The sequence below is a fragment of the Seriola aureovittata genome, chromosome 10 (assembly GCF_021018895.1).
Source record: "Seriola aureovittata isolate HTS-2021-v1 ecotype China chromosome 10, ASM2101889v1, whole genome shotgun sequence".
NCBI classification, from domain to species: Eukaryota; Metazoa; Chordata; class Actinopteri; order Carangiformes; family Carangidae; genus Seriola; species Seriola aureovittata.
The window spans coordinates 13,605,262-13,620,462 of record NC_079373.1 but is presented as its reverse complement, the minus strand read 5'-3'; the positions used below and the strand labels follow the sequence as shown (position 1 = coordinate 13,620,462).

The window sequence follows — 15,201 nt, the reverse complement described above, 5'->3', positions numbered from 1 at the left end:
ACGTATTTTATATTTGAATGTGAATGCTCCTTGCGTACAAACACTGCAGTACTACACTGGATCTTGCACGCTCACCCCTGAGTTGCTGACAGCAGGTGGGGCTGTTGGCAGCCTCGTGGTTGTGTACAACCCCATTGCTGGGCTTTGGAGTCTCATAGTCTGCATTCAGAGAGGGAGGAAGCATAACTTGCTCACTGTCTGCCCCCTCCTCTCTCTCCTTGGTCGGCAGTGACTGTGGGAAGCCAAACATCAAAAGAGCTGAGCAAAAGAGTAAGGCACCACACAGGAGGAAGCCTGCCCACCAGGCCCCGATCCACCGCGGGTCATCTGGAGTGATGCCCAGCTTACCTGTGGAGAGGCACAGGAGTAGTCGATAAACCACACGCATAGAGAAACACAACATATAACGCAACACTGGAAAAATATGAAACTCACTAGTGTCAATGAAGATAGCATCCACATAGAATTTAGTGCAGAGGGAGCCAAGGATGAAGCCACAGGCAGGCCCAAACACCAGCGTAGAGAAGAGGATTCCTGCACAGAACAAACAAACACCAACTTTAATGTTTGGTTTGGTCAGACTTCATTCACCTTTCAGAAATAATTATAGACAAAAACAAGTAGGACAGTTTTGTTAGAACATCCATGAATGTTGTACTGTGTAGGTCACAAACCAAAATTGGATTGGATGCTCTGCATAATACTGTTAATGCTTTCTGGAAGATGCTATAAAACACCACTGGTAAAAAAAAATGTGTATCATGTGCAATCAATATAATGGACAGACAGCATTAAAATGTACGCCTGCCAGGAGACTTCAAGTAGTATCAATTTTTGCACACATATTGCTGATGATTTGTGATGTTTGTTGTGTTTATTATTTGTATTGTGTTATGTTTAATTTGTTTATAACAAATTTCCTTCTGTGGTCGAGCCCGTTTTATTCAATTTCTAAAATGTACGAATGCCTTAAAAACATTTTAATCATTTTATAATGAATGCAGGGCAAAGAGTCAATTTTATAAATGCATCAACATCAAGGAATGCCTGGTGACATTTTAGATTCAATGTAAGTGTCTAACTTGCAAGTCTTATTTGCTTTTATGTGGCTTTTCCAGAAGGTACGGGCTGAAGCATGACAGCAAACAGGGAAACATTTTGGCTGTCGTGAAAGATCAAATCAGCCAGTTAAAACCACAAGGCAAGTGCAGCAGTGGCGGCAGCAATAACAGTGACTGTGCTTGTTATGATCACATGGCTATGCCTTCTCACCCTCGCTGGGTAACATACTGAACAAACAGATATGAACACACAGTGTGAAGAAGACACCTGACAACAGAAACCAGTTGTTTTGTCCCAATCTGCTCTGGTGGGCAGCTGGAGATAAAAATGTGGAGCTTGATCCAAAAATCCTCAGAGTGCTGTCAGCGGGGTGAGACTCTGGCACTGCGACTCAGACTGCAGGCAGATAATGAAGACTCAAAGCTCAATTTGGGAGACAAATTTCTCCTTGTCTGTATGTCCTGTGATCCGTGATATTATTAGACTGCAGTGTGGAGTGTTGGACTGTATCTTGGCACACAGTGACAAACCAGATCTTTTTGACCACTCACGAATGGCAATGCTAGCTTCAAATTACCATCAAAATAAAATGAAATTATCTCTGCTATCGCTGCTTCCTCCTCCTGCTTTGGATCATTAGTAACATCCCCTTTTACTGGCTGCAGGTTGGTCTGAGCATCGTTGCTATCAGCACGACGTCTCCCTGTAAGATGTTGTTCGAATGCCAGGAGCAGCCACTTAATGAACAAGCGTGGAAACTGTGACTAAGCTCTGTATGTCTCTGCAAGTGCTCACAGTGAATGCATGGTCTGCTTCCTGCCTTGACCACCCACATAGGAAGGGAGTCAACAGATTCACATAATTGTAGCCCCATTCACATCATAGTTTATTCTTCACATAAAGGAAATGGCTCACAGATTCGTTAGGTGCGGCCCAGGACCTATAAAGTGGTATAAACAGGCTCATTTAGGACGGGCGAGGAGTGGAACAAAAGAACAGAGGCTTTCATCGTGGCATGGGAACATAACGATTTTTTTTCACACAACTGAAACATTTGCGGTTGACTGTCAGGCCAGTGCGGAAATGAATGAAGACACACATGTGTCCATGAGGCGTCAGAACATGACGGATTTCCTTCTGCTAGCTTCACGGGTTTTGTAATATGTAAAGGAGGCAGGTAGCAGGCAAATGCTAATTTTCTCTGCTGACAATCTGCATGCAAAACTGACAAATCAAAATTTAAAAACAGTAGAAAGAACAGCTTTTAACCACATCCAACACATAGAGACAGAGGAATTCACACCCATAAACACACACACACACACAATACAGACAGACGTTGTTACGGCACATCAGGATGGGTTTGCACCAGTGAAAATGTGCAATTTAACAGTGCTCTCATGAAGGAAGGCTGCAGTCACTATGTGACAAGCAAATATGCCTGTGGCGTTGCAAATGAGGCCTGTGCACTCTCTGTTTTGAGTGTTTCCTTAGAAACTGAGTGTTGTCTTCTCATAGCAACAACATCACAACTGCTTTAACCACAGGAAACCTCAAAGAGGAAATTCAGTTAGTAAAATCACCTTCCAGGAGATGACGGCTCAGCTATAGCCCACAAGGCTGCGACCACTGAGGGGATAAATGTTTCCACTGAGATCCGTGCCTATCCCCAGTTGCTTTAAGAAATGCTGTGTCCTTGATGATAACACTGTACTAAAGCACAAGTCTCGCATGTGGAAAAGATCACTAATCTAAGAAAGACCATGACTCCTTATCAATCTGCTGCTCGTGAACAAGAAAGAGGGGGCATGCGATTTTGAATTTGGTGATAATGTCCTCATGGAAGATTAATTAAAAATACTTTTGATAGCTTTTCTCCTTTTTGTCTTGAGCTCAGAGCCAGCAGAGGAAAAGCATGCAGCAAGATGAGTCTTTTACAATGGAATTAAGCTGGCATGAACATGAACTGGATCTTGTAGTCAAAACATAAGCAAAGTATCAAGTCCACCCCTCCTTTCCCTCATTTTTTCCCTTCCCTCCTAATTTACTTAATGTGAGATGCTAAAGGTAGAAAAAACTATTTATTTTAAGTTGCTACATGGACAGAATAGACCACTAGATCACTAACTTTCTGCATTATGTGATTGAATCTTTTATGGCACATTAACTTTGTAAAGTGATTTAAGAAATGAGATATAACATTAATCAGTGTGCTTTAGAGGAGCTGGTAGGTAGATTTTGTCACCTTTGGACAGAGGCTATTTTTTCTCTGTTTCCTGTATTTATGCTTTTATGCCATCTACCGCCGTCTTGCGTGCTACGCAATTAACCGAAAAAGTTTAGAAACTCTCACTGACTTAATCTTGCTCATAACAGTTAATTTGGTTACTGCCTCCCCAAATGCTGCGTTCATGAACTGCCCCCTTAAAAAAATACTACGTCACCTGTGCTGTGATCACTCACCCTTATTTGGGCACATTTTGGCTTCAGTGACACCGAATAAAAAGAAGTCGAATGCAAACACGAAACAAAGGTAACACCATCAATCGGTTTAATTACTTGGAACACACTCCCACTGGTGAATATGAAGAGTGCAGAGCTTCAAAAACAAAAAAAGAGAGACAAATTGGCACCAAAGTAATTGTTCATTCATCGTAATCGAGGTAAAACTTTGAAATAATCGTGATACTGATTTGAAGTCATATTGCCCAGCCCTAATGCTTTTATGTCTTAGATATATTCTTCTACGTACAGGCAGACTACTATGTACGGAAACAGAGCAGGGGAGTTAAATGACATGTGACCATGAATGTGAGCTGATTTGGTCTGCTTCATGCAAACGATTCCCTTGGGCATATATTGACAAGCTTGGCTACTTTACTATACAAATGTCTCTTTCACATCCACCTCAGAGCTTCCTCCTTATCTCATTTCAAATAACCAACTCTGACTGTGACTGGAGACCTTTGCAAAAATAAAGAGTCAACAGTGCCTGTACAAGCTGTAATGGGACATATTTCATGTTATTTCACAGCAGGATTAAACAGAAAAAAAGGAAAACCTAAGTTAAGCACATTAAATCTCCATGAAGGACAATACACGACCAGAGCCACGGGTGATCTTTGTAATACACCACTTTTCCAAACTGCCTCTAAATCCCTTTTCCCTTCCAGCAGTACTGTTACGAGATAAGTACAAAACAAACTAATTTGTTCATGTTGCAGTTTGCCTGAGCCTTTTAGTATCCTGTGAATTATACTCTCTGGGGAGCATGTCAGATGTAATTCAATTACAAAGCTCGGCTCTAGTGTTTTTGTCTCCCTCTAATTTGTTTAGAGACCAAGAGAAAAGGCTGGGAGAGCTACTGTCCATGAAGCTTGTCCGTTTCTGAATATTAATTAACCCACATGCATCCCATAACCTACACGCTACATTTGAAAAGGTGACTTAAAAATAAATGTTGAAGATACAAATGGCCACGTATTCCCTTCAAAGAACAAAGAGCTTACGTCGTATCCTGTGCAATACCTGTGGTTTAGCGAAAATGAAAGTTAATTGATGTCATGCTATCTATCTTCACACTTGGACGCAGCATTTCCACGTAAGTACATGACATACAGACACCTGCATCTTGTAGACTTGTAACGGCTGAGTCAAAATACCACGGAAGGACCAAGCAATAACAGAAGAGATAAGAGAGACAGCCTGGGCTGCACTTATCATAAACATCACTCCTGAGATTAAAATGGGGCCAGGTGAAACCAAGTGAGAGGCCGATTTAAAGCCGTTCAACACAGACAAAAGGTCCTCCACATTAAAAAAGCCCCCAGTCGCAAAGTTTTGTTTCTTTACATCATCCAAACCAAAGCATTTGAGATTATAAACCAACACAGCGTGAGGTTAAACAGAAAAAGCTCACGGCAATCCAAATGTCAGATGCATTACGGCTGCACCGTCCCCAGTTCATTTCCTGCTCTCACTGTACAAAGGGAATTCCTTCTCCTCCTCCATTAATCCTGCTCAAGTTGGCTCAGTAATCCCCTGAGCTAAATAAGAGCAGAGGGACACTGCGATGTGGGAGGCCAAACAACAGCTTGTGCCACTTTCACGTGGGGCCAGACTGAAACTGAGAGTGAGCTAAATGATTACTACAGATCAAGCCAAGAGCCCATGTCTCAGCTTTCCACCTCTGGGGCCTAAACTCGAGTTTATGTCAGAGGGTCTATCAAAGATTTTTGGGACAGAGGAACTGCAAAAAGCAAGCACAAAGTTTTAGTAACTATATCATTTTAAGACCATGAGATTTATAAAGCTTTCAAACAAAGGGCCTCTGTTCCTCCTCTGCTGTACATCAGGTCATAACATCCTCTGTAGTGTGACATTTTTTTTTTTTTTTTTTTACAACTGAAGAGACTCAGGAGAAACACTCAAACGGGCCAGAGATGTCAGATTGAGCACAGGCTGTTTCCTGAAGAAGGCTGGTATCATTCACACTGAAAGTCACACACAAGATTCAGACAATTACGAAACACCTCAAACTTAGAAAAGTCAAGACTCCACACCTAACAACCAGCCATCTGCTTCCTGGCAACGGGCTTCCTCTGCTCTCATCAACTGCACAGAAACAGTGTGCTGCCGTTTACACTGAAAATAGTTTTCTAGTTGGTCAAAGAGATTTGCCACCATGCAGTGGACTGGGGTTAATAGGTTACAGGCATTTTTATTTCAAGAAGAGAACAAACTTCATGTGTAATACTGTTATGCTTACAGTTTTCCAGTGTTAAAAATGAATACAGAATCTTTTTTCATGATTGTGTGGCTGATCAATAACTGATTAAATCCTGTAAAGACACAGTAATGACACAGGAGTGAAGCTCTGCCTGTTTACACTGCTGCCATCTCTAATATGAGTTCTTGAATTAATGTTGCACATCTGGCATATATCCAGTGTCTGGTACATGCCATTGTTACTGTTGCAAACAGCACAACAACCATCAAGCTGCTTTATTTCTAAATAGTGATAATATTTCTATACATGCTGTTATGACATTGGGAAACCTATAGTCTATTAAGCATGGATGGATACGCCACCACCATTCAGCCTTGCTGCCAAATTGTCAGAGGCCTCTCACAGTATCGCCATGAAAATAATAAAAAATAAATAAAAAATAAAAAAGCATTTTCCCCATAGGAGAGTTTGTAAAACGTTTGACAGGAAATCTCAAACTGCAAACAAGGCTGATTATTACTCTTTGAATCATGGATTTTTATACCATTAAAATTTTATATTGTGTTTGTAAACTTTAGCCAGACTACTGACTACAAGCAGTAAATATGTCTGACTGTGACAAAATCAAACATGACAGATAATTATCAGGGTGGGTTAAGGAGTATGAACCTGACAAGCCTGATAGGGAAATGTATGGTGGCCTGACTAAATTACACGATCTGCTCATGTCATCTCCTGTGTCAGTACAAACAAGCTGCAATGGTAAAGAAAACGTGCTGTATCACCGATGCTCGTGTGTTGTAGGTTAAATTCTTTAAAACCACCAAATGTCCAGGATTTACAATTTCTTCATGCGATCACAGTGACAGATGGTTATCAACTTGATGACTGATGCTCTGCTGTTAAGTTAGCAGCACTGATGTTACATACAGAGACTGCATAAACATTCTGTAGAAAGCTTTGTTTTTTTGAGTAGAAATGGCAGTAATAACATTTAAATGGCTTTAATACACACACATAAATTGTTTTATCAGCCAAAATTGGTGTGAATTTGAACGTGTGTTCTTTCACATGGCATGAGTGTATAATCACCAAAACTGCTATAAAAAAAAAAAAAAGGCTGAACAGCTGAATATCACTAGAGAAATGCAAAGGCTATGCACATGTGGTTTAACTCTGAGATATGTTCATTTGTTTGCTGTTGACTTGTTAAACCTAACCCATACATCGTTGGTCTGTGGGTTTATTTCAACAGGTCAATGCATTCTATTTTCCTGCTAAACAGGGGCTCAACAGTGGACTAAATATCTACACAAAAGCTGTTAAAGAAACCACGCGTCAGTACGCGTCCCATTATCACTGATTCACAATCTGCTGCAATTTCGCGCAAGCATTTCATTAAGAAAAGTGCATTTAGACATCAGGTCTTAGCAAGTCATTCATAAGTAAAAAGCTATTCAAGTGGCCCATTACATAATCTCTCTGGTTCTCAAATTGCTGCTTGTTAAATCAGCTAATAACGAAGACAGACTCTGCTAAACACACTGTGCCTGCAGGATGTTATCAGCTATAATGCTCAATTTACCAGGACCAACTGTGTACATTTCAGGAAAAATTAACTGATGAAGTGACTCTTTAAGTTCTCTGGGAGTATTTTATCTGCTTGTCCGCTCTCTGTAAAGTTTTGTCTCTTCTCGTTTCTTTTTTGTACTTTTTTTGCTGTCACATCTGTTCTCCATCTCAGAGTCATTTGTTCTCAGGCGCTCTGAGGGAAACTGACAAAATTCTTATCTTACATTTCTCAAAGAATATGTAGCTGAGGCGCCACATCCCCTTCTATCTTTGGACAGTACTACTGACTCTCTAAGCCTGCAGACTCTCTCGCTCAGTGGCTCTGTGACATTTGGTAGATACCTGAGAAGTCAACCCATGAACAACAACAACAAAAGCAAACTGACAACAAATTATCAAATTTAAACATAATAAATCCCTTTACAGAGATCAGATAAGATTTAAATTCTGTGAATGTTAAGCAAAATCCAGATGTCAGACATGATCAGAGTATGACATCAGATAGCTGTTATGTAAAGTCAGCCCCTCTCACGGCAACAGGATTAATAACAAACAGGTAAAAGTCAAGCAAAAGTGGCCTCTAAGGTGAAGTCTATTTTGATGAGGTACAGAGGAGATTAATGGTTACCAAATCTTCAGTGATCCGTAAGTAAGCACTAACAGCATTAGACAGCAGCTTTCACCCCAGGAAGTGAACCCTCAGACCACCTGAGTGGCTTTTAGTATCAACGTCAAAATCAGTTTTTAGGAAAACAGTCACACTGATGGCAGGAAGTCTTACTGTGCTAGAACAAATGTTTGTACCATTGTACATTTTACAAAGCTTCTCTGTCCTATGAAGGACACCATGTATCTCCAAAATGTTTTCAGCTTTGCAGTATATTTTTTGGTTTATTTTTGAGAAGTTTTATAAACCATAAAACCCAAAATCACCAAAATTGGAGCTGAATGAATGGACATTAATTATTGATTAATTTGCACCTTATATTCTCAATATATCTTCAGTCTATAAACTGCAAGAAATTTGTGAAAAATGCCTGCTGTAATTTCCCACAGCCAGAGGTAATGTGTTCAGATTGTTTATTTTATTATTTTATGTGATCAGTGGGAAAAAGCCCAAAAATATTCAGTTTACTATCATATATGACAAAGAAAAGCACCAAATCTGCAAATTTATGAAGCTGGAAACATTAAACATATTGCATTTTGGCTTGAAAAATGACTAAAAATAATTATCAAAATAGTTGTTGATAATTTCTCTGTTTATTGACTATTGATTACCAACTTATTGATCCAGCTCTAACTTAATGAGTGAGAAAAAAAATGGTTGGGTTGGTTTGTTGGTCAGCTGTGCCCTATAGTAACCCTGTTGACTCCACACGGCCATGACCTAAATAACATGCCAAAGCTTAAAGTAGGCTCTCGACTCGCATTCAAATGCCATTACATCAGGATCATCCTACTTTAACTTCCGCTTGCGTCAAAATGTATAAAATTTGAACCCGGCTCTCCGCGCACGTCCAGCTGTGATGTGACATTAAAACAACATCTTCTCTACCAGTTAACTTCTAACTCGCACTGGAACAGACGAGCTTTGAAACGGTTTCACTAAGGCCATATGGTTGCAGTATAAAAAGTGCAGCTTAAGGACACGTTTAAAACTATTAGCATTTTGACCCTGAGGATGAGCAGTGGGGTTACTGCAGAGCGTCGTCCAGGATGCGGCCGGCAGACACACCGGCTTCTCAGCAGCTCTCCTCCCCTCAACACCCTGTCATGTTAAGCCGAGCTCTGGCTCAATCTAAGCCTCCGAGAGGTCGCGGCCTGAAATGGGAGGTCAAAATCGGGCCTCGCTGCAGGCTTCACTCCCTCATATCAGCAGCCGGTTTGAACAGACTCCTGATACAAGTCTAGACTTCTGATAACAGAGCCGACTGTACATGCAGTTTGTGCTGTACTACATCGTCTTCTGTAATTCAACACAAAACACACCATTGTTCTATGCAGACGCCTGCATCACCACTGTTTCACATCCTAATGTCAGACACATGACGATTGCTATTGCTGTAAATAAGATTTGGGAAATGCCACTTGAAGTAACATTTAGTGTAGAACTATGACACAAATATATGATTTACACATTTACCATTCTTTTCAGGCAGATGGAACTACTACAATACAAGCACATTGAAACCCCTGAAACATTGATGGCAATTATATTTTCATTTTGTGAGTACATTATATTAATATTAAAAATGTAGTATATTATCTGACCTTTGATTGATTTAAAAAAACCCAAAACCCAATATCTATTCAATGTAACTGCCCTGAGTAATACATTAAAATACAAAAGTAAAACAAATATCTGTTTATTTGAGCTCAAAGGATTAGTCAATTGGTTGATGGACAGAAAATCAAACAGCAATTATTTTGATAATCCTTCAACTGTTTCACTAATTATAATATAAAATGCCAATAAGCTTCTAAAATGCTGTTTTTAAAAAAAAAATCATTGTAAACTGAAAATCTTTCGGCTTAGACTAAACAAGGCATTTAAAGATGTCTCTGAAAACTATTTTTGACATTTTATAAACTAATTGAATAATCTCTTATGTAAATAAGAACGAGTTGCAGCCCTACTGTTTATATCTGTATTGTTTCATTAAATTCACACAAACTGTTACATATGAGAGGTAAGAAACTGTAAATGCTGACTGAAGCTCTGTCGTGCCCAACACATCTCTGTCCTATTTTATAATTCAAGGGCTGCGACAACCGAGCTGCCACATCCCATGACTCTTTGGATGACAATACAGAGAAAAATCACTTAAGTAAAACACGCTGCCTTGGGATGGGAGGAGGAAAAAAGGTTTTCTAAAAACAGTGAAGCCCTGTCATGGAAATAAATGCTTTTTTAATCTAAAAAAAAAAAAAAAAAAAAAAAATCCACATCCGGCCCTCTCACATTATGTAAGATAGAGTAAGGCCATCATATTAAACTTTGGGGAAAGAACACTGTATGAGAGTTCATATCCTGTGTGTCTCCTTACAGATAAATACTAGATCCTGATAATAAATGCAGTGAAAAGGTCAAGTCAACAAAGGGACGTGAGGGAAATTAAAAGTTGGAACGATTGTTTAAAAAGCTCCTGACTGTAAATGTACACCAGACAGGTTCAAAACCTCCCAGTATGGAGGAAGAGCTGCCAACTCGCTCTAAACCCAGACTTTTCCATTTGATGCAATTCATGAAGAGTTTAATATTTCAGTAATGGGTCTCATATTTTCCAGCTAATTTTGGGACATTTTACTCAGAAATTACTCAGGTATTTCCAAAAAAAAAAAAAAAAAAAAAAAAAAGAAAGGGGGAAGGCTGACACAACTTTGTCTGATCACAAGGGAAATACTGCAGTTATTACGTACACATTCATTACATTCAAGTTTTTAAGAAAAGTCTAGGAGGTTACGTTCATAAACAACTCATAAACAGAAATTAGTATCCATGAGAGTTTTCTAGTCAAATAAAAAAGCACCTGTATAAAGAAACATCATCCTACTTTCTTCATCTATTAGTTAAAGTAGCTTACACTTCAGAATATTATTTTCTGGTATATAGGGGTGTTGTGATATAAATCTGTAAAAACGATAACTGTGAGATTCAAAAAATGAAATACTGATAAAGTGTTAATAATGCACATATGATAATATTGTGATGGCAGATGTCAGGCTTTGTAGATCTTTTGTCTGTCAGTTGATCGTGTTTCCTTTTCGCTCTCCATTAGGTGTAAATATTGTTTTTGTATATATTTAGTATGGTAACAGACTCTCTCTACTTCACTACAATTTCACCTAATGGATTTTCCTACAAAGAGACAAAACACACAATAAATAAAGTTAAAGATTATTAACTATATTATTATTATTATTATTGCTATTAAAAAAATTTCTATAGATATTGCAATAATGTTGTTATTGTGAATTCCTTTGGCTCTAATAATCATGTAATGAAAATCGGATATTGTGACAGCCATAGTGGTAAATTTGATATTTCTGTTAAATATTTTTATTAATATTAATATTTTTATTTTTCATATGTTGAGGTGTATTGTTGCTTACCCTACTGTTTGTCAAATAAACTTTATTACACTGCAGAAGTTGTAAATGTGCCTTGTGTGTATATTTGTCTCTGTGTAATCAGATTCTTTTCTACCTTGTAGGTCAATGGCATTAGGCTACTTTAACCTGACATGCAGTCACTTAATCTTTGAGTCCAATTAACCTTGTGTCATCACACTATTCCAGGAGGCAGTAAAATCCCTCATTAACCTAAATGGCATCTGTATTGGCTTGCTCTAAGTGGAGTAAATTTGTTTTTGTTTCATGTCCTGTAGATTTAAATCCACACTCCTAATTAATGAACTGATCGTCATTGTAAACATCGTAATTCTCTGTTTCTATGAATCAGTGCTGCCAGATCTTTTCTGTGCACATCTAGAGATTTTCAAATATTACAGTAATGCAAGCTTGGACTGATGTTATAATAATAATAATGATGGTGTTTTTGTGCCATAAGATTACATAAACAGACCAGGCATGTTTTCAAACAGGGCACTGATGCGATGCTGGAAGCTCAGAGGACTCGGTCAGACTGCCAACTCTGTGAACGCCGGGTCAGCAAAGTCGCGAGAGAGACACACACACAGACAAACGGAGGGAGGGAAGGACGGATAGACGGTGGGCAGGAGTTAATGTAACAGAGCAAAGCCCTGTCATTCTGCCTTGCTACAGTGATCTGTTTGTAATCCTGCTTCAGATGTTTGTTTGGAGCAAGGACGGCCCTACACACAGTCTCCATTGTTGGGCAGTTGGGTGGTAGGATGAGGGCATGGAGGAGAAAGGGCACAAGACCAGAGCCTATACGTCTCTCCACTGGAGAGCCGCAGCTGCTCTATTGAGGACGAGGAGCTCAGAGAGGTTTGGGACCGTTTGACAGCAGCTGGTAACAGCTTCTACAGCGGGTGGCTTGGCCTAATTATCAGGATAGAGATGCCAGCAGCCTGATTCCCCGCTTTCTCCATGAACATGTTAGAAACAGGCGCACATTATACAGCCGATTGAACAGCACCATGTCTGCCACTGGTTATAATTGGGTGCTAATTGCGCAGCATCCTGAAGAAGAGGAGAGTTGACTGGGCAGGCCAAGTGTGGGATGTGTTTTGAAGAGGAAAAAGTTGAATGAGACGGAAACACCCATGAGCCTGGGTGATATGTCTGAAATTAGAATAAAGATATTAAGCTGAATATTTCTTCTGATATTCATTTATATCATAATCCAGCAAATAAAGGAAATATCACTTATGTTAAATGCAACTGTAAGTAACTAAAAAACTAGAACTCAAAGAATTTACAATCACCATTTGTTTATTAAGTTAAGACAAAAACACTACAATGTTGAGTGTTAGCCTAATTCATGTTCAAGCTACAACCTGAAAATCAGAAAAACAGCAGATGATGCAGTATGAAGTGTTGATAAAATGACACGACGCACTGCAAGAACAGCAGCCTCAGTGCTTTGCACACCTTAAGTCAACATGTTGACATTCCCACTCATGAATACTCAGTAGTCATTACTACATTATTATTACATAGTACTCAGTACTCATGGGTCAGGCCACAGCCATCTTTGAACTCGGCCTTCATTTTGATCTCAACTACACACCTGTAAAGTTTTATGATGGCATCATTCACGGTAGTGATGCTGATGTAGTGACGAAGTTTAGGTGTCTCCAGGACTTATCTTGCCATGATCTCACACACACACACACACACACACACACACACACACACACACACACACACACACACACACACACACACACACACACACACACACACACACACACACACACACTTTTTGATACAATGATGTGATTTTGTTTGCTCACTGAGTGAATGAAAGTTGACTGAATCAAAGAGTTAATCATAAATCACTGCCCACCTATTGATCAGAGTCCATTTAATTAGGCGCTGTTATCCCTCACCCTCCGCCATCAGTGATATGGGGATTAAGTGCTGAACATGCTTCTGAGTAATCCTAGGAGCCCACAGAGCAACCACTTACACACCACTCAATCAATGAGGCTTGGGATTTGTGGTAAAGCCACAAGCACAGTGTGATTCTGTATTTCCTGGGCAAAGTCCTTGTCCAAGGTCAGGACTGTTCATTTTTCATTCTGAAAAAGGAGTAGTTAAGTGTATGGCAAGTCCATGATTAGAGCTGACCAGCGTCCTGAGTCTCCATCAGAGTGACAGCTGCATCCTCCACAGCAGGAGCAGAGGAAGGATGAAGCATCTCAATTCAATAGTAACAAAAAGCAGCCAAACAACCCGGCCGTTTCTCTAGCAACGGCTTGTTGATGCTGCTGTGTTTATGATCTGTCTCCTCCCACCTCTTATCCCCATGCTCCTCCCCCAGTGCATGACAAAAAAATCCCCTTTTTAATCAGCAGTGACAGAGCCTGACCCAGATTGCCTCGAGAAGGCTGCATGGTGGTGTGGCGAGGTTTACTGAGGCCACAGGGTTTCATGATAGAGATGTAAAAGGTGCCATAAGTATGTGTAGGCCAAAATAAAGACGACGATTCAGCAGGGTACTACACAGAGCACCTTTCAGGCTACTGAGCCTTGACTGCACTGCTACAGATGGTGATCTGGGAAAAAAAAAAGAAATATGCTTGTGGCAGTAGTCAGAACTTCAACATACGGCTCTGCAGGCTCTGGTGAGACTGCCTGTGGGTTTCATATCTGATATCTAACACTGATCCATTTCATACAGAGGTCTGACCTATTTACCGGCTTCCAAACTCATGATTCCTCTGTTCTCTGATGGTCCAGCTGATGGATGAAGGGTTTGTCAGGCCAGAGAAGTTGGCCTCGTTGATCATTCGAACTTTAAAGATAAACTTTAAAGGGTCAACTTCTCCAGACGTGCTGTGCTGGGGCCGGTTTCACACTGGCCTGGAGTATTAGACGAGCCTTGATTTTGCTCTTAGATTAGTTTAATGCAAGTTAGACAGTTTCACAAAAATAAAGAGTGGCTTATTTTAAGCCTATAAAGTTGCCCATCCTTTTCCCAGGCTAACTCAGAGCCAAGTTTACATGGTAACACTCAGTGACACCTGCTGACCAGTGGCACCAAACAACAAATAAAAGGAGTCCTACTTAAGATAGTCAAGAACTAGATAGCTTTGTGCAACTGCTGAATACAGTCTGAGGTCTGACTATTAGTTTGCTCTAAGCCATGGTAAAAGTCTATCTCTGTGGATGATTAAAGCTGCTCTCTGCTGCTGGTGGACATGATTCCTCCAGCTACACTCTGCTAAGTTAACCAGTGAACCTCAAGCAGTGGCCACATTTAGGCTGAAAAATACTAGTTGTATAAGTAGTAGTTGCAGGTTTCAACAGTGTTCACATCCTCAAAAACATTGTTGACTGTAATTCCTTTTCAATGCCTTTAACACTCTCTATAGCTGAGCAAATATGTACAAAATGAATGATACTACAATCCAAAGAAATTCAGATGTGAAGAAATAAAGTATCGGACTCATATACAAAGTGACATGATAAAAGATGCAGGGCTGAAACTAACACTTATTTTCATTATTGATTGATGTGCTGTTTTTTGAATAAAAATTGATTCATTTATATAGTGCTCTTATCCAAAAAGCTTTTTTGATTTGCCTCTCATTCACACATACACACTCACCAATGGCTACCATACAAGTTATGAGTGTCTTGCTCAAGGACACTTCATCATGAAGAAAGGGAGGGATCTAACC

General features: G+C 39.8%; 1 protein-coding gene across 1 annotated transcript in view; it reads right to left on the bottom strand.

Annotated features, from left to right (window-relative positions):
- Nucleotides 1-15,201, bottom strand: part of slco3a1a (solute carrier organic anion transporter family member 3A1a) — a 36,701-nt gene that overhangs the window by 7,105 nt on the left and 14,395 nt on the right. The window contains exons 4-5 of the mRNA XM_056387382.1: nt 436-534; nt 76-348 (exon numbers count right to left, since the gene is read on the bottom strand). Coding sequence (XP_056243357.1) covers nt 76-348; nt 436-534 — 372 coding nt within the window. The remainder of the gene's footprint in view (nt 1-75; nt 349-435; nt 535-15,201) is intronic.